General features: G+C 38.7%; 3 protein-coding genes across 3 annotated transcripts; 2 read left to right on the top strand and 1 right to left on the bottom strand.

The window, feature by feature from the left end:
* Positions 1-254: 254 nt before the first annotated feature.
* kdr (kinase insert domain receptor (a type III receptor tyrosine kinase)) lies at positions 255-18964 on the bottom strand. The gene is made up of 30 exons (XM_077717555.1): positions 18757-18964; positions 17849-17942; positions 17571-17773; positions 17381-17502; positions 16176-16344; positions 15946-16085; positions 15077-15242; positions 14885-15005; positions 13600-13760; positions 13365-13521; positions 11591-11711; positions 11249-11360; positions 10096-10440; positions 9244-9390; positions 9020-9151; positions 7460-7566; positions 6404-6539; positions 5060-5164; positions 4864-4977; positions 4331-4419; positions 4108-4252; positions 3944-4035; positions 3759-3881; positions 3565-3676; positions 2820-2919; positions 2642-2747; positions 1890-2002; positions 1741-1816; positions 951-1024; positions 255-878 (listed from the first exon to the last, which is right to left on the bottom strand). The coding sequence occupies exons 1-30, from the start codon at positions 18809-18811 to the stop codon at positions 653-655; spliced, it is 3963 nt and encodes a 1320-aa protein (XP_077573681.1). The 5' UTR covers positions 18812-18964; the 3' UTR covers positions 255-652.
* A 1182-nt stretch (positions 18965-20146) lies between these two features.
* Positions 20147-22942, top strand: srd5a3 (steroid 5 alpha-reductase 3). Its single transcript, XM_077717780.1, has 5 exons — positions 20147-20420; positions 20495-20646; positions 20989-21174; positions 21236-21361; positions 21796-22942. The coding sequence occupies exons 1-5, from the start codon at positions 20197-20199 to the stop codon at positions 22053-22055; spliced, it is 948 nt and encodes a 315-aa protein (XP_077573906.1). The 5' UTR covers positions 20147-20196; the 3' UTR covers positions 22056-22942.
* tmem165 (transmembrane protein 165) lies at positions 22609-26407 on the top strand. Its single transcript, XM_077717781.1, has 6 exons — positions 22609-22942; positions 23655-23880; positions 24383-24558; positions 24915-25100; positions 25187-25292; positions 25839-26407. The coding sequence occupies exons 1-6, from the start codon at positions 22787-22789 to the stop codon at positions 25913-25915; spliced, it is 927 nt and encodes a 308-aa protein (XP_077573907.1). The 5' UTR covers positions 22609-22786; the 3' UTR covers positions 25916-26407.

Here is a 26407-nt window from a genome sequence, read left to right as displayed (position 1 = left end):
CATTTATTTGTCTGTCTATTTATTGTTGTTATTCATACACTTTGTGATGAAGCTTTAAATATCATTATACTTGTATAATGACAATAAAAGCATTAAATTCTCAAGTCTCCTCCCACCTGGTACCCATAATTACCTGGAATAGGCTCCAGCACCCCCTGTGCTGAGTCTCGATCATTCATTTTTTTTAATACAATGACACAATTCTATTTATTTTGCATTTATTTAATATGTAAAAACAGGGACACTACTATTATTTTTTTAATGTCAAATACTTTATTTGTGGAAAAATCTCAATCAGTGCATTTTATAAAACTAGTTACATTTCTCCAAATAGTACATATACTGTAAAACGGGTACGTATAAAAAAGCCACTGTACACTGAAAAGCGCCTCAACAAAGGAATCGCCCGCCACATCGACGTCACCTGGTCCGAATTTCCGACGCCGTTTCCTGCCGCACAGGAAACGTGTTTCCACCATTAGTGTGCTGAGCAAACACGATAGCCGACCTACTTTACACCATCTCGTCATTCAACCTCCATTTTTCTTCACCCATGGTCGAAATACGACGCCAACAACAACAACAATGGCGGCGCTACTCATTGTTCCACAAAAAAAAATACTGTACAGGCCTGAAAGTCATGGTGGGCGGTTCAGACGGGTGGGGTGCTGTAGCGGATCTCCGACCCGAATTTAGCGACGGGTGGAGCGAGCGGAGGTTTCTGCTTTTTTAGCAGCATAGCGTGTTTGACGATGGCTTCCTCGTTAGCGTAGACGGGGGTGTCGGCGTCGTCCGAGTGGTAGCCCGACTGGTAGCCGCTCGTCTGATTGGACGAACCCGATGCCAGGGATTCTTTGCTTTTGCAACGGAGAAGTTGGCTGAAATGGGAATTTTGATGAAATGTGGGTTGTGTTTTTTTGATAGAAGGACAAAGGCGAAGATGGCCTTACCTAAAGTTGACCGTTGTTAGAAGTTGAGGGTTCAAAGCTTTTGCTTCATCTGCTGAAGTGTCCATGTGACCCTCCTAATTCGAAATAATTAGTAAAAATTGTTAATCATGAGAATCTTTTGAAACAAAATGATTGTTTTGCTGCATTGGTATCAAAATTGCTATAAGAAGTAAAGAGTCATAGTTAGTTTTTTTTGGTTGTTGTTTTAAGTGTTGCAACATGTTTTTCAGTGTTTTTTAAAGGTGCTGTAAACAGAGAAAATGAATGAATTAAAAAATAATGTTATTATTATTGTGGTAATTTTAGAGATTAAATTTCATTTTTTTCATTTAATTTTTTTGTAAAATCAAACTTTTTTTATGTTGTTTTTTCATAATGTTAACAATAAAACACAAAAAATGGTGCTAGGGACAAAAAATAGATTGAATGACGGAATTAATATGTGTCATCACATTAAAAATGTTACATTTAATTTCCAAACGTATTTTAGGAACATCACAACGTTAAAGTAACGTTTTTTTACATGTTTTTTGATTTTACATCCCATATGTATTTTATTTGTAAGTTATTCTTATTATACTGCAACATTGATATAACATAAAACGAAAATGTATTTATTCATTGTCGCATTTGAATTTCCCTTCCGTATACCCTTAAAACAACTACTGTAAAAACAAACCAAAAACATTTTACAACTTAATTTTACTAAAATTACAACTTCTCATTCACTTTTTAGTCTGCTTTTGAAAATAAATGTAGTCTTTTAAAGTAACCGTAAAAATGTTCTTACCATGACACTACTGTGCTCCACAGGGACATCGTCAAATGTCTTCACGCTGAGTCTCCGACCACACGTCTCGCCTTGCCTGCTTCCCAAAAGACAACGTCGGTGGACTTGACTATTTCGTAAAACGGTTTTCTCCGAGAAGCAACTCATACCCAAAAGACAGAGCGTTGTCATAGTGCGGCTGGACGTCCAAGACATCTCTGCTCTGACCTGGAACCCCCATGGCGTCGCCTACTGCCGTCAACGGAATGTAGTCCTTACCATCCTAGAGGTGAGACCCCCATTCACGTTAAACCAACCAAAACTGAAGTGCTTTCCAAAACCACCAGCTAAAATCACTATTTTTCAAAAATATAAGCATACCGTATTTTCACGACTATACGGCGCATGGTATTTTTAGCCGCAGTGTCAATAACGAGTGCTATTTCTGTATTTTACACAAAAAGGACGTACAGTTCTTATAGACGCAGCCAGGTAAATAGTAGCTAGCTAGTAGCTAGCGTTACTATTCCCACGCTGTCTTCCATACTTCGTAAAGCTGTGTTGTAGTCAATGTATACAGACCACAATCCATTGGGTGTATTGACAAAAGAACTATATATCCCAGTAGTCACTAAGCAGTACTTTTTCTACAAGAAAATAGTACAGTCAGGGGCTGTTTGCCAGAGTTGTGAGAACTGTCGACGATAGTGTACCCTATCCGCTGATTTATTTCATTTTATCGTGATAATTTTTTTTTAGTATTGGTCCATATATAAGGCGCACTGCATTATAAGGCGCCCTGTCTATTTTGGAGAAAATTTAAGACCTTTATGTGCGCCTTATAGTTGTGAAAATACGGTAGATCATTTTTACTTGAGATCAGATCCTTCAAAATTTTGATATATCTGGCAAAAATGGCTACCTGGTGCGCGCTAGCCTGTAGCAGGTTGCCCAAATGCTCCACCAGTTCGGCGAATGTCGGCCTGTCTGTAGGACGGTCCAGCCAGCAATCCAGCATGGTTTGATATCTGCCATCACCAATGGGATTTCGCAGGTTTATCAATAAACGTGAAACTGTGATTAACGTCCTGGTGACTCACATTTCCGAAGTGGCATACTGCGGTGGACGCATCCTGGTGCCTTCTTTAAGTCTTCGGCAGAAAGTCTCGTCAATGCAGACCCCTGGGTAAGGTGACGCTCCTGGAAATGGTAGAAAGAGGGTGGAGATTAGAAGAGATCCCGAATCCCAGTTTTGGCCAGTTGGAGCCCCATTTTTAGGGTGGAAAAGGGGCATAGTTCGATGACACCAAAGTGGTGGCCCGGGGGCCAAATCTGGCCCGCCGCATCATTTTGTGTGGCCCGGGAAAGTCAACCATGAGTGCTGACTTTCTGTTTTAGGATTAAATTCAAATGAAGAGTATAGATGTATATTATATTTTCTGATTTTTTCCCCCTTTTAAATCAATAATTGTAATTTTTAATCCATTTGTTTGTGTTTTTAGTTCAAAAAATATTTTGTAAAATCTATAAATATATCAAAATATTTTCTGTTTTCCACATTAATATCGAACATAATGATTAAAACTGATTTTTTTAGTATAAAAAAATCATTTAGTAAAATCAAAAAATATTTTTTTTTAAAAAAGCTAAAATAACCATTGTTTTAGATCTATAAAAAACGGAATATTCACGGCTTTTAATCCAGTTCTTTTAATCCATTTATAAAAAAAAAAATCTAAATATTATATCTAAAATAGTCCGGCCCACATAAAATGGAGTTGACGTTAACGCAACCCGGGAACCAACCCGAGTCTGCTGTACAGGAATAATCTAGTTGATGTTTACCCAATGAGAAGATCTCCCAGAGTAGGACTCCAAAGGACCACACATCACTCTGGGTGGTGTAAACCCGGTCAAAAATGGTTTCTGGAGCCATCCACTTGAGAGGAAGACGAGCCTATGGGGAAATCACCATGTTAAATCTAACCCACCTTCAGGCATTGGGACGAATAGGAGGCTATTCCAGATTTGATACTAACATCTCCCTTGCGGACATAGTCAGGGTCCTTATAGACGTCTCTGGCCAAACCAAAATCGCAGATCTTCACTACGTTATTCTCAGAGAGCAGAATGTTCCTTGCGGCAAGATCTCGGTGAATGCACTGAAATGGACATTTTTCGGTTAGCATTTGAAAAGCGCCGCCATTTTGGATTGTTCTTTCACCTTGCGAGAGGATAGGAACTCCATGCCTTTGGCCACCTGGAAACTGTAGGAGATCAGGTCTTCCATCGTTAGGTGGTCTTCGTCTGTGCTTTCTAGAATGCATGGTGGGAGTCAAAAATGGAGGAACCTGGACCCCTAGAGGTGGTTTTGGTGAATCAGAGTACCGTCTTGAGAGTCCGTATGGCTGCTTGAAGGTCTATCAGCCGTTCCCGTACAAATGTCCAGCTGGGCGACCTTTCCCAGACCAAGATCTCCTTCCATTACGTCGTCTTCTGCAGATGTCCATCGCTGGCTTTCAGTTCTCTTTCGCTTTGGACGGCAGAAGATCAAGAATGAGTAAGAATAAAAATTTGTGGCTATATCGCAAAAATCTGTTGATCCATCTACCTTGAATGGACTGTATTCTCCACGTTTGCTCTTCAGGTAGCTCGAAAGGTTTCCGTGCTTGCAGTACTCCACGATGACCATTAGAGGGCCTATAGTAGCGAGGAATGCTGTTATTTCATATTTTTAGTCATTTTTTTACTCGAACTACTGTATACTCCAAACGTTAATGGACCTACAATTTCTGGGAGAGAACGAGAAATACTTTTTTATCACTAAAATGGTAGTCTATTTTGTAGCCAGTAGTATTTTAGATATGCCTACCAATTGGAATCTAGATTAGAACTGTATTTTATCCTGTATTTGGGAAATTTTCCCTTGTTTGCAGTAGTAAGACAGACACAGAAGACATTGTAGACCTAGTTAAAAAAACTGGAGCCATACACAGGGTGTCCACAAGGTGGAAACCTTCTGCAGATTGAGATTGAAGTTAAATATGCCGATTTTAAGGTCTTTCTTTGCTGTAATGATGGTGTAATTACATAGTGTAGTTAACTGGTTTCAATGTTTGTCATGCATAAACTCCGCCCACTTACCGCCAGTCTTGGTGCAGGCTCCCAGTAGATTGACGACATTGAGGTGATGTCCAATGTGGATGAGGATTTTCAGTTCCGACATCAAAGCTCGGAATTCACTAGATGTGGCTCCCTCTGTGGCACGTGATTGGTCCAAAATTTAAACTCTTATCTCTCATTGTAGACAAGCCATGAACATGTATGATTTGGAACTCACCTTTCAGCATTTTTACTGCAACGGTGGTGCAGGTGGCGACTTTCTCGATACCGAAAGCGGCGGCTTCCACCACCTGGCCGAATGCGCCTCGTCCCAGCGGATCACCTTGAAATGTTAGGTTCGTTAGAGAGTACCGTATTTTCACGACTATAAGGCGCACTTAAAAGTCTTAAATTTTCTCCAAAATAGACAGTGCGCCTTATAATCCAGTGCGCCTTATATATGGAAAAAACAGAAAACCAAAAACCACCACTGTCGGATATTAAAAAAACACAAACACTTGAACTAAAACAATACTGTTAAATATGCAGATGCCATCTTAGTTTACAAAATCTTCCATCATATAGCTCCTCCCCCACTGCAAGATTTTATACCAAAAAATCCAAAACATCAACAATGGCTGGCTCTAGAGGTGACTGTAAAATAGTGAGTGCTTCATACCTGGAAGTCATTAGCAATTACCGTATTTTCACGACTATAAGGCGCACTTAAAAGTCTGAAATTTTCTTCAAAATAGACAGTGCGCCTTCTAATCCAGTGCGCCTTATATATGGAAAAAACTGAAAACCAAAAACGAAAAACCACAACTGTCGGATATTAAAAAAAAAACACAAACGCCTGAACTGAAACAATACTGTTAAATATGCAGATCAGCCATCTTAGTTTACAAAATCTTCCATCATATAGCTCCTCCCCCACTGCAAGATATTATACCAAAATATCCAAAACATCAACAATGGCTGGCTCTAGAGGTGACTGTAAAATAGTGAGTGCTTCATACCTGGAAGTCAATAGCAATTACCGTATTTTCACGACTATAAGGCGCACTTAAAAGTCTTAAATTTTCTCCGAAATAGACAGTGCGCCTTATAATCCAGTGCGCCTTTTATATGGAAAAAACAGAAAACCAAAAACCACCACTGTCGGATAGTAAAAAAACACAAACACTTGAACTGAAACAATACTGTTAAATATGCAGATCAGCCATCTTAGTTTACAAAATGTTCCATCATATAGCTCCTCCCCCACTGCAAGATTTTATACAAAAAAATCCAAAACATCAACAATGGCTGGCTCTAGAGGTGACTGTAAAGTAGTGAGTGCTTCATACCTGGAAGTCATTAGCAATTACCGTATTTTCACGACTATAAGGCGCACTTAAAAGTCTTAAATTTTCTCCAAAATAGACAGTGCGCCTTAACAATGTCTCTAAAATAAGAAAAAATACGAGAAAACAGCTTTAAATTGATTCACCCATTAACCGAAAACCCATTAACCCTCCTCCACCACAACCCTGAATTGAACAAAATGAGCAAATATCCAAATAATAGCCAGTCCCCATACCTAGCTTTAGCCTGTCCCGGGGGAACTCCCACTTATTGGCGTCGTAAGTCAACCTCTCGCACTGCTCGTCCATTGGCACGTCCTCCGAATCGAGGATCATGGAGAGATACCCCGTCTTCAAATCGCCTCCGTTGGGCTGCAACAGACCATCGTTTGTTTGACCTTGGCTAAAAAGGGGCCCGAATGGGGGTGCGTGACTTACGTGACCCCCCGTTGTTAACCTAGCACAAAAGGCAGCAGTCACTTCTAATTAGTCATCGTATTTGTGTTACCCGACTGTATGCATGTGGGTGGGCTTAGGGTGTAAGGGGCCCCCAGAATGGCTCTCACACACACTAGTGAAAAAAATCTCATGTACAGGACAGCCGTCAGGGCCTTCAAGGCCTTCTCTGCTGGCCTAAGTAATGTCTGAATCATATATTATATTTTGTGCATCAATACTACAATTAAATAATTCCAAATTATTCCTTTCATTGCTTTTCCGCTGCTTCCAAATGTGTGTTTTCATATTGAAGCAATCAACCAATCACATTTCAGCCATTGTTTGTTGCCAGGGTCAGAAATCTGCCTCCAGGCCTTCACAATCAGTTTTGCAGGCTTTGCTGCATTAAACAAGCATTAACTGTTAATTTAACCAATCCGAATTTGAGTTGGTGACACCAGGCCTTCTCGCAGGCGTAGGGATATGTCATTGCTTTCAGCAAATGGGATTGGCTAGTGATAGAGTAGGCGGGCCAAAACCAGAGTGAGCAAAGTCAACCCACAATGGCCGACGGAGGGAACCACAAATGGATTTGATTGCAGATTTGATGGCAAAGCCATTTTTAAGACGGACTTTTCAAGAAAAAAAAGATGGACATCTTTTTAAAAAAGGAAAGAAAAGAGGATGGATGATGTGTACAGTTAAAAAAGATTTTTGGGTGAGTAAAATATGGCTATATTCCTAAATAATATTTCAATTGTATGAGGTTATTATTGATGATTTTTGTATGTGTCACAGCTGTATTTGTAGTAGAGGTTTTATAGCCATAAAATAGTTCGATTTTGTATGCTTACTCGTTTTCTTCCCCGAATGAAAAAGACGATGAGAAGCCAGAAAAACATGGCGATGACCACTGAGCCAATGGGAACGATGAGCTCCACGTTGGTTTTTTCTTCCGCACCTGCCAGAAAATGGAGGAAATGTTGAAAAAATGGTGCAGTTATGATAGATGGGTTTTCATTTTTGATTGGAGATTTTTATCGGGCTCAAGTTATTTCAATGATGGCTTTTTGTGACATGTTTTTAGTGTCAATTGTGGCTTTTAATGCAGTTCTGGGGTCTTGGGTTCAATCCCAGGTGGATAGTCACTGTGTAGGAGTTTGCATGTTTTCCCCCGGGCTTGCATGGGTTTTCTCCGGGTACTTTGGTTTCCTCCAAAATTCCCAAAACATCCCTTGCCAGTCAGCTGGGATTTTCCTCTTTTTAAATCAATAATTGTCATTTTTTAAACATTTTTTTCTGTTTTTAGCAAGCCCAATGATTTTGATCAGGCAAAAAGTGCAGGCTACACTTTCAAACGAGGTCTTTCTTTCTCTCTCTCTCTCTTTCTTTGTGATGTGCGCCCTCTAATTTGGGGTGTCTATCTCGTTAGTAGCGGCGCCCTCATTTTACGCGGGTGCACGTTCTGCTGGCGAGCCCCGCGTCACGTAGACGGCTTTGTTGGCACAGCGGTCGACTTGGAAGGCCGGCAACCATTCTTTTGTCCCAGAGTCCTTCCATTGTTCGGGTTGGAGGATGTGCACCGACCGAACGACCGACGGGACGGACAGGGACAGGGTGGGCTTCCCGTCGGCAGGAAGTTTGTTCTCCGTTTTTATCTTTGATATCGAAAAGGTTAAATATAAATGATACAGTAGCCAGGGGGTTCGCATCAAAACAGGAAATGCTGCGTCATGAAGAATGGAATGACACATGGAAATTTAAAAATAATTTTGGGTTGCTGATTTTTTTTTATCTAATTAGAATAATAATTTAAAAAGATATATATATATATATATATATATATATATATATATATATATATATATATATATATATATATATATATATATATATATATATATATATATATCTTTTTAAATTATTATATATATATATATATATATATATATATATATATATATATATATATATATATATATATATATATATATATATATATATATATTTAAATTATTCCAAAAACATGCATGGTAGGCTGATTGGACACCAAGGGTTAGGGTTAGGGTGACCAAACGTCCGGGCGACCAAACGTCCGGGCGACCAAACGTCCGGGCGACCAAACGTCCGGTCGACCAAACGTCCGGGCGACCAAACGTCCGGTCGACCAAACGTCCGGGCGACCAAACGTCCGGGCGACCAAATGTCTGGTCGACCAAACGTCCAGGCGACCAAACGTCCTGGCGACCAAATGTCCGGTCCGGGCGACCAAACGTCCTGGCGACCAAATGTCCGGTCATGTCGACCCTAGGCCGCCGAGCAGCATTATATTATAGTTAAATATATATATAAATATAAATTGCCACAAAAAATAGTTTAGAAGACAAATTTGTCCAATCCAATCCCATCCTGACCTTCAGTCGTCAAGAAGGCCTGCGAGGTGTCGCAGCCGCGGGTGTTGCAAGCAGAGCAAATGTACAAGCCGCCGTCCTCCTGTTTGACGCGTTGGATGGTCAGCACGTGACCGCGCCGGCTCAGGATAACGCCTGAAAATTAGTGGAGGATGTGAAGCCAAAAAAAAAAAAACGGAGAAAAAGATTGGAATATTTGTCCGACTCAAAACCAGGACGCATCTCACCTGAGCCTTCCACCACCGTTTGGTTGTTTTTGGTCCACAGCACCTTTGGGTCAGGGGTGCCGGTGGCGTCACAAAGGAGTGTAACGGTGGTGCTCACGTTGGCTTTTTGGTCGGTCAGATTATTGAGGATCCTTGGAAACTCCATACCTGGGAGATATTAAAAATATTAACCGATGAAGACTTTACCGTATTTTCAGGACTATAAGGTACACATAAAAGTCTTAAATTTTCTCCAAAATAGACAGTGCGCCTTATAATCCAATGCGTTTTATATATGGACCAATACTAAAATTGTTATCACGATAAAATCAAATAAATCAGTCGATAGGGTACACCGACTCTACTATTTTCCTGTAGACCATTTTAGATATAATTTTTAGATTCTTTTTTTTAATAAATGCATTAAAAGAACTGGATTCAAACCCCTGTATATTCCGTTTTTTTATAGATCTAAAACAATGTATATTTGAGCTTTTTAAAACATTTTTAGATTTTACAAAATGATTTTTGAACAAAAAACACAAAAAAATTAAAAAATGACAATTATCGATTTAAAAGGGGGTAAATCAGCAAATTTAATATACATATATACTCTTCATTTGAATTTGATCCTAAAATAGAAATTTTGCGCTCATGATTGACTTTCTCGGGCCGCACAAAATGATGTGGCGGGCCACATTTGGCCCGCGGGCCGCCACTTTGACACCTGTGGTCAAGGTGGTTATTATTTATCATTAAATATTGGCAATTATTTTTCAAAATGTTTGTGGAAATGTGATTTTTCCCTTAGATTTGTTTTATTGAGTCATTAGTAGAAATACCTAAAAAAAAATCAAAATAAAATAACTCTACCTTTGAGTGACAGGTAGCGCAGCAAACATGTCCTCTCCCGGGTCTTAATGTTCTCCACCTGGCAAGCGTAAAGACCCTCATCCTGGCGGGATGCGTTTGGCAGTAGCAGCTCCAGGCTCACATTGGCGCCGCGTTCGCCTTCAGACGTGGCGCGGCGCAATAGTGGCGTGGACGGCAGCGCCAACGAGCGGCAGGGCTGAGCACCTGCTGTCCGCTCCCAACCAGACACGTTGGTCACGTGATACCAGGTGAGGTTGTCGTAGATCAGGCCGTCTGCTTTACAGCGTAGAGCCACACGTTCTTCTTCTACGGGCTCGGACGGCGATAAAGTCACCGCCAAGCCTCCTATGGATAGACACGGGTTGGATATATTTAAATTTTGATACGCAAATTAAATGTTAGACCAGATGTGGCCATGTTAACGTCAACTAGATTTCATGTGGGCCGGACCATTTTAGATTATAATATTTAGATATTTTTTTTTATAAATGGATTAAAAGAACTGGATTAAAAGCCCTGAGTATTTTTTTAAAATATATTTTTAGATTTTACAAAATGATTTTTGAACTAAAAACACTGAAAAAATGGATTAAAAAAGGATAATTATTGATTTAAAAGGTGGAAAATCAGGGAATTTAATATACATCTATAGTCAACTCGATTTCACAGACCATTTTAGATATAATATTTAGATTTTTTTGATTTTTATAAATGTATTAAAAGAACTGGATTAAAAGCCCTGAATATTCAGTTTTTTATAGATCTAAAACAATGTTTATTTTAGCTTTTTTAAAATATATTTTTAGATTTTACAAAATGATTTTTGAACTAAAAAAAACAGAAAAAATGTATTAAAAAATGACAATTATTGATTTAAAAGGGGCAAAAAATCAGGAAATTTAATATACATCTATACTCTTCATTTCAATTTGATCCTAAAACAGAAAGTCGGCTCTCATAATTTATTTTTATCAAAATAAATGATCAGGACTAAGATCCATAACTATTAAAATTAGGGGTGGTAAATATGCAGCCCCCGGGCTGAAAGTGGCTCGCTGGGTTTCAAACCATGGCCCATAACATGGCAAGGTGAGTGAGAAAATAGTCAAAATATATATATATATATATATATATATATTTTAAGAAAACTTACGCGTCACGTGGAAGAAAATAACACGGGAATCTTTTCCCACTTTGTTAGCCGCCGTGCAGCGGTAGAGGGCGTGAACTTCAGCTTTCTGGAATTTCAATGAGCTCACCATTTTCTAGAAATGAAAAAAATACCCATATTTTACCTGCTTACCCAAGATTTTTTCCCCAAGAGGTTTTCTGGTCCAACCATGGTCCAATTTTTTCAAATTTGGTTTAGTTTAATTTCTCCTAATGGTAAATTTTGGTTCTTGTGAACAAATCACCAAATATAATGGATTTATATTTGGACCATGCACCCGTAAAATAAGACTTTTTGGGGGTGTAAAGGGGGAGAAATGACTACCTTTTGAGCATGATCGACATCAGTTGAGATCCGTTCTACGGGGTTGTGCGCAGTGCCGTTGTGGATGTCCCGCCATGATTTGCAGTAGACAATTTGTACTTCAGATTGCAAGAGTTCAGGCCTGTGTTGTCAAGTGCAAATTGGAATGGGTTAAATATAACAACAAATCGGAATAAAAGACAATTATTCCGCCATTAAAGAAATTATCTTTGGAAAAACGTGTGTTTTACAAACAAATAATTGAGTTTACACAATTAGAGAAGGTGAAGAAATTCAATTACTCATTTTATTAGAATCCGACAGCCGTTTTTGACCAGCGTAAAAAAAATCAACTCTTTACGTTGTACGGTTTGGACAAACGTAGCGAGAGAATCTTAACATACACACATAAATTATGCTTTATAAGGATATTAGACAAAAAAATTAATATGAAAAATGTAAAACCCTAAAAGCGCTGATAAAAATTTTAGAAAACCTCCCAAAACAAGTAAACAGATGAAAAAAAATGAGAAAAATATAGATATGTAGAAAAACCGAGAATCATTAACATTAAGCAAAAAAATCATGACAAAACGTGACCAAAATATGACTAACAAAGCATACAGAATTCTCTCAAAACGGACTAAACCCAAAATAGCCCTTCACGCTGAGTTTATTTCCTTACCCCTTGCATTGTCTACCCGCGTAAAAGCAAATCACTTGGCTTTATCATCTTCCCCCACAAAGAAGACAACAACCAACTGCTGCTTCCGTTTGTTTTCATTCAACTTCCTTGTTTAGCTAAGTCGCATTTTGAGCTGAATGCACCGTTTCGGTTGAATCGGCAAATCGAGGACGGCCGAAAAAGGAACACAACAGGAAAAGCAGCGCTCGAGGAAGCCGCGGGTTGTGCGGACGGTAGATAAGACGCCTCCAATCTATGGTGTAACCGTGTTGTATCTGCTAACCGGCCATCAAAACCCGACCATCTGATCTTGGATTAAAAGAACTGGATTAAAAACCCTGAGTTTCAGTTTTTTATAGATTTAAAACAATGTTTATTTTAGCTTTTTTTTACATATATTTTTAGATTTTACAAAATGATTTTTGAACTAAAAACACAGATAAAATGGATACATAAAAGACAATTATTGATTTAAAAGGAGGAAAATCAGGACATTTAATATACATCAATACTCTTCATTTTTATATTTAGATTTTTTTTATTTTTATAAATATATTAAAAGAACTGGATTAAAAGCCCTGAGTATTCAGTTTTTTTATAGATCTAAAACAATGTGTATTTTAGCTTTTTTTTAAATATATTTTTAGATTTTACAAAATGATTTTTGACCTAAAAACACAGAAAAATAGATTTAAAAAAGGACAATTATTGATTTAAAAGGCGGAAAATCAGGAAATTTAATATACATCTATACTCTTCATTTTAATTTGATCCTAAAACAGAAAGTCGACACTCATGATTGACTTTCCCGGGCCACTCAAAATCATACGGCGGACCAGATTTGGCCCCCGGGCTACCACTTTAACACATGTGGTCTACCTTATTTCCATGCTAAGTTCGTCATTACCCCGTGTCTTGATTTTGTTATTAAATTAGATTAGATTAGATAACTTAATTCCCCCCTATTGGGGAAATTTCCTATGATGCTAAATCCTTGTTACTCTCTTGATACCCTTGCCACGTTTTTCTTCAAAGTTTTGTACTGTGTCCTTGGGTCCAAATACAACGCCACACTTACATAACAAAAAGTAAGTAAACAGGCAAACTCACAGGAAGGCTTCTGGACAGTCGGCCATGGGCATCCACTGCCACTGGATGTCCGTGGGCGTGGGGAAGCCTCGAGCCGTACATCGCAGCAATGGACTGCTACCGAACAGGAAAACATCGGTGTCCACCGCCACTTCCTTCTCGATGATATGAGGAGGAACTGAAAAGTGAGGACGCCACAATTAGCATTTATTTCCTCTGGTTTTGGACACTAAGGAGTAGGAGGATGCTAACTTGCCATTAACCAGAAGTTGGAAAGATCTCTGCTCGTCTTTGATCTTGTTGCTCAGGATGATGGTGTAATTGCCCGCATCTGATTCGCTGACGCCATTGAAAACCAGGCAGTCACTTTTCGGTTTGATCCGGTGGTCTTCCTTCAAGGGGTGGCCATTTTTTAACCTGCAATAACATACATTTCATAAATGGGTCTGACCAGTAGGGTTCCGATAGCAATTTTAATCGTATGATTGCAATTAGCTAAACGATATCTGCTAATGGTGAAACTACCGATATCTCGAAAATAGCATTATTATCGTATTTTTTAATTGGATTATTTTATTCATCCCGTGTTCGGGGAAATTTTGTTGTGACAGTAGCAAGAAGGTGAGAATACAGACACAGCATTGTAGACATAAATGAATAGGTGATAAGTAACTTAATACATAAATACATGAATAAATATTTAAATAATTAAGCGTGTTGCTGAAAAAATATATATGTGTGTATGTATATATATATGTGTGTGTTTGTATTTATACATATATATATACACATATATACACATACATATATATACACATATATACACATACATATATATACACATATATACACACATACATATATCTACACATATATACACATACATATATATACACATATATACACACATACATATATATACACATATATACACACACATATATATACACATATATACACATACATATATATACACATATATACACATACATATATATACACATATTTACACACACATATATATACACATATATACACATACATACTATATATATATATACACATATATACACATACATATATATATGTATACATATATATATACACACATACATATATATATGTATACATATATATACACACATACATATATATACACACATACATATAAGGACATATATACATACATACACATAGATGTACTTGCATACATACGGTAGGTCTTAACACTCAGCCATTTGTTTAGTTAAAGAGCCTGGCAGCTGTATGTTTAGAACAAAATAAGCGTGTTAAAAGGCACCAAAATGCTTTTTAATTGGATTTTGTTACTACTATCAGGTCTGAAAATGTACCCAATTAGCAATGTGCTTTGGCACTCAACACTGCATGCCAACAGGAGTCTTTTTCTTCTTCTCTGGTCCAATCATTTGGAAACAAAATCTTTACCGATGCCAGCATTTTGCCGTCTTGCCAGTATTAGTATTGACCTCATTAATGCTGCATAAGTTTCAATAGCTTGATTGAATAGAAAGGTGACTTACCATCTAAAGTTTGGTTCAGGGTAGGCCGAGTACTTGACCGGTATGGTGGTGGGTGATAAACCTCCCACGTTCAACTCCCATACCTCGGTCCAAGGCTCCTTCATATCGATAAAGGGCTTCTCTGGAAACGGTCCCAAATTCAGAATGGAAATGGTTTCACTTTGGTTTCATTTGATTGAATCTGAAACTTACCGTGGACTTTGAGGAAAGCCGAAGTGCTCTTCTCCATCGCTCCACTAGAGGCAGTGCAGGTGTATTCGCCGGTATGCTCCACCGTCACGTTATCTACCGTTAGCGTGTTGGACAACTCCAAGGAGTCCCACAGCTTCTTCTTATGGGCCGTCATGTTAGCCGATATCTGAAATAAAGATAAATTGAGGATTGTTAGTCACGGGGAATGTAGTGGTTCACGTTGCAGCACTGTTAAGGTTCTCCCAAAAGAAGAATAAACCGAAATGTCTTAGATAAAGGGTCGGACGTCAACTTGACTTCACGTGGGACGGTCCATTTTAGATATAATATTTAGTTGTTTTTTTTAATAAATGTATTAAAATAACTGGTGTAAAATCCCTGAATATTCAGTTTTTATAGATATAAAACAATGTTTATTTTAGCTTTTTTTATATATTTTTAGATTTTACAAAATTATTTTTGAACTAAAAACACAGAAAAAAATTGATTAAAGAATTACAATTATTAATTTAAAAGGGAGAAAATCAGTTTTCAATTTGTTTTAATTGGATTATAAGAACTGGATCAAAAGCCCTAATTTTTTTATAGATATAAACCGTTTTTTTTTAACATAGTTCTTTTCTTAGTAAGGGAAAACATCTAAATAAAAATAGATAAAAAATTGCAATGATTGATTTAAAAGGAGGAAAATCAGTAAATATAATATACATCTATAATCTTCATTTGAATTTGATCCTAAAAGAGAAAGTCGGCACTCATGATTGACTTTCCCAGGCCGCACAAAATGATATGGCGGGCCAAATTTGGCCCCCGGGCCGTCACTTTGACACACGTGTATTAGACAGAAAGCCTCTGTCCGAACAGCTCACCAGAGGCAGGTCGGCGTGCGTCCAGTTGAACTCGATGCCCACGTTGAGTTCAGTGAAGGCGATGCAGACGAGCCTCAGACGTTCCCCGACGGATAGCCTGACTTGCGTCGGAGTCAGGGTTAAATCGTAGATCTTGTATCCTGCGGAAGGAATTGGGCGGGGGGTACATATGGCTATTCAGCGGGCTCCTTGCACCCATTGTTCTCCCGAGAGCTTTTTCTAGTTCTCACCCACAACGGCCACCACATAGAGCGGAGACTTGAATGTCTCGTTGCCGATGCGAGTCTGGCAGGAGACCAGTCCGGCGTAGCTGATCAGATGGCTAGGGATGGTGAAGCCAGTTTTGGCATCCCACAGGGAGTCTTTACCATCGGGGTGGAACTCCTTGTTTGGATACTCCTGGTGGCATTTGAACGTACAAGTTTATTTGAAGGGTTGACGGTAGTCGATGTATTACGGTATTAGTCAAGCTAGTTTGAGAGAACCACCAAACAAAGCCTCTTGGTCGACGGACGTTTTGTTGATGGACACTTGGTCCCCGGATGTTCCGTGGAACGGACGTTAGGTCGATGGATAGTTTTCTCTCTCACTCTCATGATTATAATTTTGAGAGCGAGCAGATCTGGCAACCAAATGTCCGTTCGACGAAAGGTCCTGGGACCAAACGTCCAGTGTTGGGGTTATTTTGGGTACTATTATAAATGTGCTTGAAATAATAATCATCATATGTATGTGTAGAATATTAATCATTATATGTATGCGTAGAATATTAATCATTATATGCATGTGTGTAATATTAATCATAATATGTATGTGTAGAATATTAATCATTATATGTATATTGTTTTAAAATAGTGTTGCTCGGTTCACCTAATATGGAATTGTTTTGATGTAATGGACGCTTGCTTGTTTTAATTCTTATGCAGTATGTCAGGGGACTGAACGTCCAGGGGACCAAACGTCCGGGGACCAAACGTCCGGGGGACCAAACGTCCGGGGGACCAAACGTCTGGGGACCAAACGTCCGGGAGACCAAACGTCCAAGGGACTAAACGTCCTGGGACCAAACGTCCGGGGACCAAACATCTGTCGACCAAACGTCTGTCGACCAAACGTCTGTCGACCAAACGTCTGTCGACCAAACGTCTGTCGACCAAACGTCTGTCGACCAAACGTCTGTCGACCAAACGTCTGTCGACCAAACGTCTGTCGACCAAACGTCTGTCGACCAAACGTCTGTCGACCAAACGTCTGTCGACCAAACGTCTGTCGACCAAACGTCCGGGCGACCAAATGTCTGTCGACCAAACGTCTGTCGACCAAACGTCTGTCGACCAAACGTCTGTCGACCAAACGTCTGTCGACCAAACGTCTGTCGACCAAGCGTCTGTCGACCAAACGTCTGTCGACCAAACGTCTGTCGACCATTCCTTACCGTATGTAGCGTCACGTTGAGATCCTCCAGGGACCCTCGGCACGGGATGACCACCCGCTCGCCTTCCCTGATGAAGACCACCTCGTAATCCTTCCCGGATGGAACGAACGGCACCTTGTCATCTGCAACAGGCCAATGACTCTTCTCAATCGACTCTTTCCGCTAAAACCCAATCCGTCGTTAGCCTTACCTCGAACGAACACGTGAATCGAAGTCGACGTCCTGCTGTCTTCCGATTTAACGTTGCGGTAGGAACACCTGTACTGGCCCGTCTCGTTGACGGTGGCGTTGGCGATTCGCAGTTCCGTGCAGAAGAGTCCCAATCCGCTACAGTCGCTTACGGAAAAGCGAGCGCTAGTAGGAGTGATGGTCCATCGCAGGTATTGGCGACCTCTGTGGAACATATTCGAGTTTTTTTTTTAGGGGACGAGGACGTTTGGTAGGGTTTTGCTACGGGGTTAGACCAACCTGCATTTAAGCTCTAAATTGTCCGATTTGTTCATCCGATGGACGCCGGTGATGCTCAGCGTTGGCGGCTCGGAAGTGAAGCGCGTCTCGATAGCTTGATGGGATAAAGATATAATATTTAGATTTTTTTTCATACTGGATTAAAAGCCCTGAATATTCCGTTTTTTATAGCTCTTAAACAATGTTTATTTTAGATTTTTTTTAAATATATTTTTAAATTTTACAAAATGATTTTGGAACTAAAAACACAGAAAAAAATGATTAAAAAATTACAATTGTTGATTTAAAAAGGGGGAATTTAATATACATCTATACTATTGACAATAGACAAATTAGCAATTTTAACAATGGGAATAAACAAGTTTAAACTATCATTACATGACCGAAGAAAACACTATTAATGACCTTTTTTTTACGCCATTTTGGATTGAATCCATTATTTTTTGTTATTAATTTCAATGCCTTTATTCACCATACTTTCCCACAATATAATTTTCAGTTATTTCAACCAAAGTCAAATTTTTCATCTTAATGCACCCCAATATTTTAACCCTAAATGTGTCATTCCTTCAAGTTCATTACATTCAAACAATAAGCAATATAATAAATCCACATTTTAACTCCAAAAATGTTGTGCGCCAATTCCAACAAAGTTCCCAATGCGGCACAAAATGGCGGAATTGTGTCAAAACAGGAAGCCAGGAAAGACTCAATAGGCCCTGACTTAGTCCTTAGTCCTAGGTGGGGTTCCTGTTTCGGAGGATATGGACAGACCCCCACCCAAACCACGTCAACAGTCATTGTATGTAAAAAAAATACAATAAAACTTAATATCTTAACATTTTACATCAATAAAAAATGGAATTAAAACCACAATCCCATTCTAATAACAAAAAAAATGATCTTACCAGTGAGGTAGCAAAATTCCAGACTAAAAATGACAATCCAAAACGTCCAAGCCATTATTCCACAATCAAAATTCAAGAATATTCTGGAATAAAATGATAGGAAGTAAATGAAATAATCCGTTTAACACTTATCCATCGAAACGGGGGTGCTGAAGAGCGATTAGTGCTCAGCAGCACGTCCCCTTGGAGGTGGATTTGCTTCTGAGAAGGGGGGGGCAGAGGTATAACATACTGAACTGGGAAGAACTGGGTTGAACTGGGAGGAGCATCCCAGTATGAGTATAGACACCTCAACTTGGTTGGACTAACATAGGAAATGAATGGGACATAACTTGTCTTTTATATATTGCAAAATAACCATGTTATTTTCCAAAAAAACCTGAAAAATAGACCAACCTAGTCTCAAAAAATTGAACTTTTCATGCAAAATTGAAAAAAAATGTACGTCCCATTTTTTGGGTGGAATTTTTAAACAAAAGTGCATCTTTTTTTGTTGTTTTGTGGATTGGATTGTCATGTGGAAAAATGTACCAGTGTTAGTGCCAACTATTTTCCACAACATTGGGGTGTGTGTGGGGGGGGGCCCTCTGAGGGGACAACTTGGCATTGTCAACAAGAAAGAGGACACTAGTTTATAGGAAATAGGAAATAGTCCCCACTTCCTTAGACAGGATGTTGCGCTTCTCTAAAAGGCATCCCGGAATATCCAATCTCAAAGGTTTTGTGCTTTACAAAAAGTGTGGAGAAATCAAAAGGAAATGCCACTATTGAATTGAATTGAATGCTTTTTATAGTCATTTTTACAAGTATAATGATATTTAAAGCTTCACTATCAATAACAGGAATACTACAAACAAATAAATAGAATAATCAATCAATAAATAATAAATAAATCATAGGTAAGGGTGGTCCAGTGGTTAAGTGGTTAGTGTATCGGCCTGGCGGTGGGAGACCTGGGTTCGAATCCAGGTTGGTAACCTGTGTGGAGTTTGTAGGTTCTTCCTGTGTGGGTTTTTTTTCTGGGTATTCTGGTTTGCTCCCACATTCCAAAGACATGCATGGTAGGGCTGATTGGATACTTAAACTCTGGCCACATGTTAGCTGGGATAGGCTCCAGCACCCCCTGTGAATCTAGTGAGGTTAAAGCGGTTCAGAAAATGAGATGATGAAAATGCTAGTGTACTGTTTTGCCGTCAATACAATTTGAAGCGAGCAGGTACCAATCAAATCAAATTGGACGTCAATGGACGTCACTTAAAACCAATGAGTTACTTTATTTTTTTTAAAGTTATTGTTTTATTTTATTTTTCAAGTATTGATTTGAATACCTACTCCATCCATTTAATTGGATGTATGACTTCATCCCGGAACTAAAATGTGTTTATCTGTTTTTAGACGGCTCGTTTTAGTGTAACACAAAACAATTCTGCGACGTTCAAAATGACTCGGAGCTCTTTGAACGTCCGACTAATAGATTTCGTGTGGCTTTTTCTGTCTTTTTCATTTTTGGCTGCAATTTTAGCACATAAGTTAGCAAAGTGCTTTCCCATAAAATACCAAACGTGTTGTTTAAATGTGTTGTTCCAGGATTTGATTAGATATGGTAAAACCAAACAAACTTTTAAACGCAACGATTGGGTTTGTACATTTGAAGTTCCAAAAAGGTAAATAATTTGCTGTTACAGAAATTATCAAGTGTATGGATATTGTTAAAGGGATCATTTTATTCATCATCTAGGTGGTTCTGGCATTTCTACGCCATCTCACTCCTTTGGAATGGTCTCCTGTTGGCTTTCAGCCTAAACGTGACTTTACGACATTATTTTTGTCCAAATTGGCTGACAGGGATCATAAATATTCTGTCTGGTTCATTCCATGCTGAACAGAAAGGTACGCTGATTAAATAATTCCGGGTGTGTATGTCACTTCCGGTCTGCACCTCGTCGTTTACGTTAAAAAATGTCATTTTGATGAACAAATAACATGATTAGATGTGTAAAAACAAGATTCTGTACGTCTTGATACAATTTATTTTAAATTAAATATTTGGTGAATAATAATTATTTATTATAATTATGATAGCCACCCTCATTTTATTTATTATTTATTTATTTATAACTATTAATCTCACTTTATGTTGATTTTGGACATTATATTGTGTATATTTCTTGTTTTTTTTTGTTTATTATTGACCAGTTCTCATAGCAAGTTCTCTTGTGTTTCCTAACTTAGCCCCACATGCTAGCACTGTTCTGCTTCAGGTACTTTTGTGGTCCCACTCCCTCCGGAGGCTTTTGGAGTGTCTATGGATCAGTGTCTTCTCCAATGGCGTCATCCACCTCCTCCAGTACATATTTGGCTTGGTGTACTACCTCCTCCTGGGGGTGACTGTTCTCTGTTCGGACCCCCAGACAAAAGGTAAAAGCTCTTTAATCTATCCTGATGGATTCATGTTCAGGTTGTGCTATCTCCTCTTCAGCAAGTGGACCACTATTATCCCAACTGGAGTGGGTTCAAGTCACTGGGATTGCACTTTTTATTGCGGCCTCTGCACTGCAGCATCAGTCCATGGTGCTTCTAGCTGGACTTCGTATGGGGAAATCAGGTGAGCTTGTTTTATTGCCGAGACGGCATCATGATGTTGTCTATTAGCTTTTTTTATGTATATTTTTAGATTTTACAAAATGATTTTTTAACTAAAAACAGAAAAAATTGATAAATAAATGACAATTATTGATTTAAAAGTTGGAAAATTAGCAAATTTAATATACATCTATACTCTTCATTTAAATTGATCCTAAAACAAAGTCTGCACTCATAATTGACTTTCTCGGGCCGCACAAAATATTGTGGCGGGCCAGATTTGGCCCCCGGGCCACCACTTTGACACCTGTGCATTACAGTATGGTGTTTCCCAACCTTTTTTGAGCCGCGGGACACTTTTTGAATTGAAAAATTCTCAAGCGACACCATCATTTGATATAATCTGAATATCTGAATAATTGCTAATATAATATTGAACTGGTGTTGTTTTTACAGGAAGAGTTGAGACATTGGCTCACCGAATTCCAAAGGGCGGTTGCTTTGAGCTGGTTTCATGCCCACACTACTTGGCTGAGCTTCTTGTCTACGTGTCTTTGAGTTTGGTAGCTGGGGGTCTTTCTCTCACCTGGTGGCTGGTGGTCCTATACGTACTTTTCAATCAGGCACTGGCTGCGCTGCTCTGTCACGAACACTACATCGGAAAATACCCGTCCTACCCGACGCACAGAAAAGCATTTATACCTTTTTTGATTTGATCGTGGCATTTGGTGCCTGTATTTTTATGTATTCCATTTTTGGCCTATTACCTAGTAATTGTTTTTTCTTTTGACGCTTAAGTGTTTTTTTTTTTTTTGAACCGGGTGACATCTAACAAAGATGGAAGGCCGCCCTGGAGAAAATACATTCTTAGATAAGATAAGATAGTAATTATAGACTTACTGTCTGAAAATGTATTTTATTATTATTATTTTATGACTTCTGTGTGATGACCATGTGATGTATATTTATACATATTTGTCAATGAAAGAAGATTTGTAATCATAAAAGGCAATTTGCACATTTTGCTGTGTCCAACAATTTTGATATAATAATATGTTTATTGGAATTTGTAAATGTGTATCAACGGGAAGTTTGTTATTTTATAACTTTCAAACAAGCGGAAAACTGCAAGGCCCACATGTGCCATTGTGTATGATTGACGTTTATGAACATCCAATCAGTGAGTTTAATTCCTAAATAGACCCGCCCATAACCATGTCAAATTTAGATTGACCAATCACAGAGCAGTTAGTCTTCCATGCGGCAGCGGAGAACAACTTCCTCCAGAGTTCACCGTTCACACAACGGCCATTCTTAATAAAATCAAAAACTACAGACGATCAAGATGAAGTGAAATCTATTTATTGTTAGCAGTGGGCTCTAGCTAGTCGCGGGGAGTTTAAAGAGACTCGGACGGGTGGCGAAAAAAAATACATAAAGCATAAGAATGCAAACAAGAATGCCTTTGCGGGTTGGGGGAGATGGACGAGCAGCGGGGAGCGTCTTTCTCCCACTCACTGCTTCAATTTTCTTCTTTTTGCTGGTCGGAGTCACTGCAATTCCAGAAGAACCAAATGCAGTTAAGGAACAGGCTCCTATCGAGGTAATTTATCACAAATACTAGTTTAATCATCGACAATCAAAGTATGTTTGTCGGCATTTCCGACTTTAGCATCCGAGTTAGCCGCTACTTGCTAACTAAGACGTGTCATACGTAACCGGGTCGAGTTTTGGCAAATATTTAAAAAAATGGCGAAGCAACACCAACATAAATGTTTTTGTTATTGTAATTTACATTTACAAGTGTTAAAATATGATGTCAAACTAATGTAGGCATGTGTCATGCAACTTTGAATTGACCTCGGGCACTTTGTATTCTTTTCAACATTCATCCATTCATTTTCTCTTCATGTTATTTTCATTTAAACGTTCGTGTTGCGTTCATTTATAAAAAATATATATATATATTTCTGAATTGACCATTGGGAAAGTGGTTTAGTAAATTTTCAAGGAAGTAGAGTTTTCCACGCACATTATTGTTATTTTTTGATTTACTTGCGCTTTTGAGAAGAACCTATCCTTTATTATAATAATAAAAGAAAGGAAAAAATACCTTGAGAAAACCCACTCAAGAAAACTCCACACAGGATACAGAAAGATCTCAGCCTGGAATTGAACCCTAGAACTCGGAACGGCGAGGCCGACGTGCTAACTAACCACTTGCCTAACAAAATTCAATTTTACTTGAAATTTAGGTTTCTTTCTCTCAGCTATTTCCATCCAAAGCAACTTTTCCCTTTCATACTTCTTTCCAGAAAACAGCCAGTCTCCATCCCTTGCAGCACACAGTCAAGGACGATGACCCCAGCAAAGGCGAACTGGGATTCATCCACGCCTTCGCGGCCTCCATCTCCGTCATTATCGTTTCGGAGCTGGGCGACAAGACCTTCTTCATCGCCGCCATCATGGCAATGCGGTACAACCGGCTCACCGTGCTAGCCGGTGCCATGCTGGCCTTGGGGCTCATGACCTGCTTGTCGGGTGAGGTTTAAATACTTAATGAACGGGTGTCAAAGTGGCGGCCCAGGGGGCCAAATCTGGCCCGCCGCATCATTTTGTGCGGCCCGAGAAAGTAAATCATGAGTGCCGACTTTCTCTTTTAGGATCAAATTCAAATGAACAGTATGGATGTATATTAAATTTAATGATTTTACCCCTTTTAAATTAATAATTGTCATTTTTAATCAATTTTTCTGTGTTTTTTGTTAAAAAATCATTTTTGTAAAATCTAAAAATATATAAAAAAGCCAAAATAAACATTGTTTTAGATCTATAAAAAAACTGAATATTCAGGGCTTTTAATCTAGTTCTTTTAATCAATTTATAAATTTAAAAGAATTGAAATATATCTAAAATGGTCCGGCCCACATGAAGCCAAGTTGACGTTAATGCGGCCCTTGACTCAATGTATTTGTCAAACTTATTTTGGGCACATATGTGTTCATCCTTTGGTACATAAACCAGCTTTGTTGTTTTGCCTCAGTGCTCTTTGGCTACGCCACTACCATCATCCCCAGAATCTACACATACTACGTGTCCACTGGCCTCTTTGCCATTTTTGGCGTGCGTATGTTGCGCGAGGGCCTCAAAATGAGTCCCGACGAGGGTCAGGAAGAGCTGGAAGAAGTACAAGCTGAGATCAAGAAGAAGGATGAAGAGGTCAGTATCTAAATTGAATTGAATTGGATGCTTTTATTTTCATTATACAAGTAACATGTTTAAAACTTCACCATGCAGTGCACTAATAACTAATCAATAAATAAGTAGTCGACATCATAAGTAGGGTAGCTCACAAGTAACAACAACAAACTAATAATTAAATAATAATATTTTTTATGGAGTTGAATTCATTTCATAAGGGACAGCACATATTAATGAACATTTTGAGCTATTAGCTTATCTAGTGTAGTTTTTTAGGTCATCCCTTCCCCAAAAATATCTATTAATTTTTTTTGTCAAATCATATCAGCATTGGAACATCCATAAATTGTATTTTTTTTTTTTTGTCTGTTTAGCTGCAACGTTCCAAAATGGTCAACGGAATGCCAGACTTGGAAGCAGGGACCGGCTCGTCTTCGCCGACATCGTCCAGGTGGCACAGCTTCATCTCGCCCATCTTCATCCAGGCTCTGACCCTCACCTTCCTCGCCGAATGGGGCGACCGCTCCCAGCTCACTACCATCATCCTTGCTGCACGTGAGGTTTGTCACATTACTTTTTCATGACATATACAAATATCTCCATGGCGACAGGGTTTGGGAATATTTTTTGCTGAAACACACATTAGGATCCATTTGGCGTGGCTGTGGGTGGCACGCTGGGACATGGCATGTGTACGGGTCTGGCTGTGATTGGAGGACGAATGATTGCCCAGAAAATATCGGTCCGAACAGGTGAGACCCATTCAATTGAAATAAGAATTACCGTATTTTCACGACTATTCGGTGCATCGCATTTTTAGCCGCAGTGTCAGTAACGAGTGCTATTTCTGTATTTTACACACACAAAAGGACACAACGCTTTTATACACCCAGCCAGAGAAAATTTAAGACTTTTAAGTGCGTCTTATAGTCGTGAAAATACTGTCCCATATTTTCTCGCAATTACGCCGTATTTGTTGCTAAAAAAAATCATGACTGCATCGGAGGTATGGCTTATATGCGCATAAATTAAACTTGAGACGAACGAAACGCCAGAACGCAAGACAATTTTGCCGATACGGTTATTTCTTTCAAAATAGACAAAAGATAAACAGATAAAACACTTATTTTGAAAGTCCATGAATGAAATTCAAGAAGAAAAAAAAAGATATCTTGCATGAAATGTACGTTGTACGAGAATTGTAAAATTCAACGATTTAAGGGTGCGGCTTATATGCGAGAAAATACGATACTCCTTACAATGGCATTAAATTTGACTGCTTTTTTTGTGAATTTTAGTCACAATCATCGGGGGGATCGTCTTTCTGGCTTTTGCCTTTTCCGCCCTCTTCATTAAGCCCGATGCTGGAATGTGAGAGCGCCTAAGGACTCTTTCAAATGTAAATATTATATCCTTTAGTCGCTGTTGAGAGATCGTACCGTCCCGAAGTCATTTCTACCCATGGAATTATGGGAGATAAAATACAAAAGAACAGGGATGTTACTGAAAATACAGAGTCATTTCCTCTGTGTTGATTTTTTTTTAAATGGGCTATTCAAAATATCGCACATCAGTAGCTTTTTGGGTGATTTTTACATGTAATCGATTTTCCTTGTTAAATTGTCTTTTTTTCCCCTGCTGTTTTTTGGGCTCAAATCTATGGGCACTGGCACTCCACAATCTATTTATTTAGTACTTTTACGTTCCTTTTTTGAAAAGCTGTTTGAGAAGTGGTGGCCAGGAAATATTTTTCTAAAGATTTGTCCGCTGTGAAATATGTAGGATGCAGTTAAAGATTATTTAAAAGTTGGAATTATTGCCTTTTAAAGTTTAATTGCTCAATAAAAAAAATACAAGGTGTTGGGAA

Source organism: Stigmatopora nigra, chromosome 5, assembly GCF_051989575.1.
Source record: "Stigmatopora nigra isolate UIUO_SnigA chromosome 5, RoL_Snig_1.1, whole genome shotgun sequence".
Lineage (NCBI taxonomy): Eukaryota > Metazoa > Chordata > Actinopteri > Syngnathiformes > Syngnathidae > Stigmatopora > Stigmatopora nigra.
This window is presented reverse-complemented; position numbering and strand designations above follow the sequence as displayed.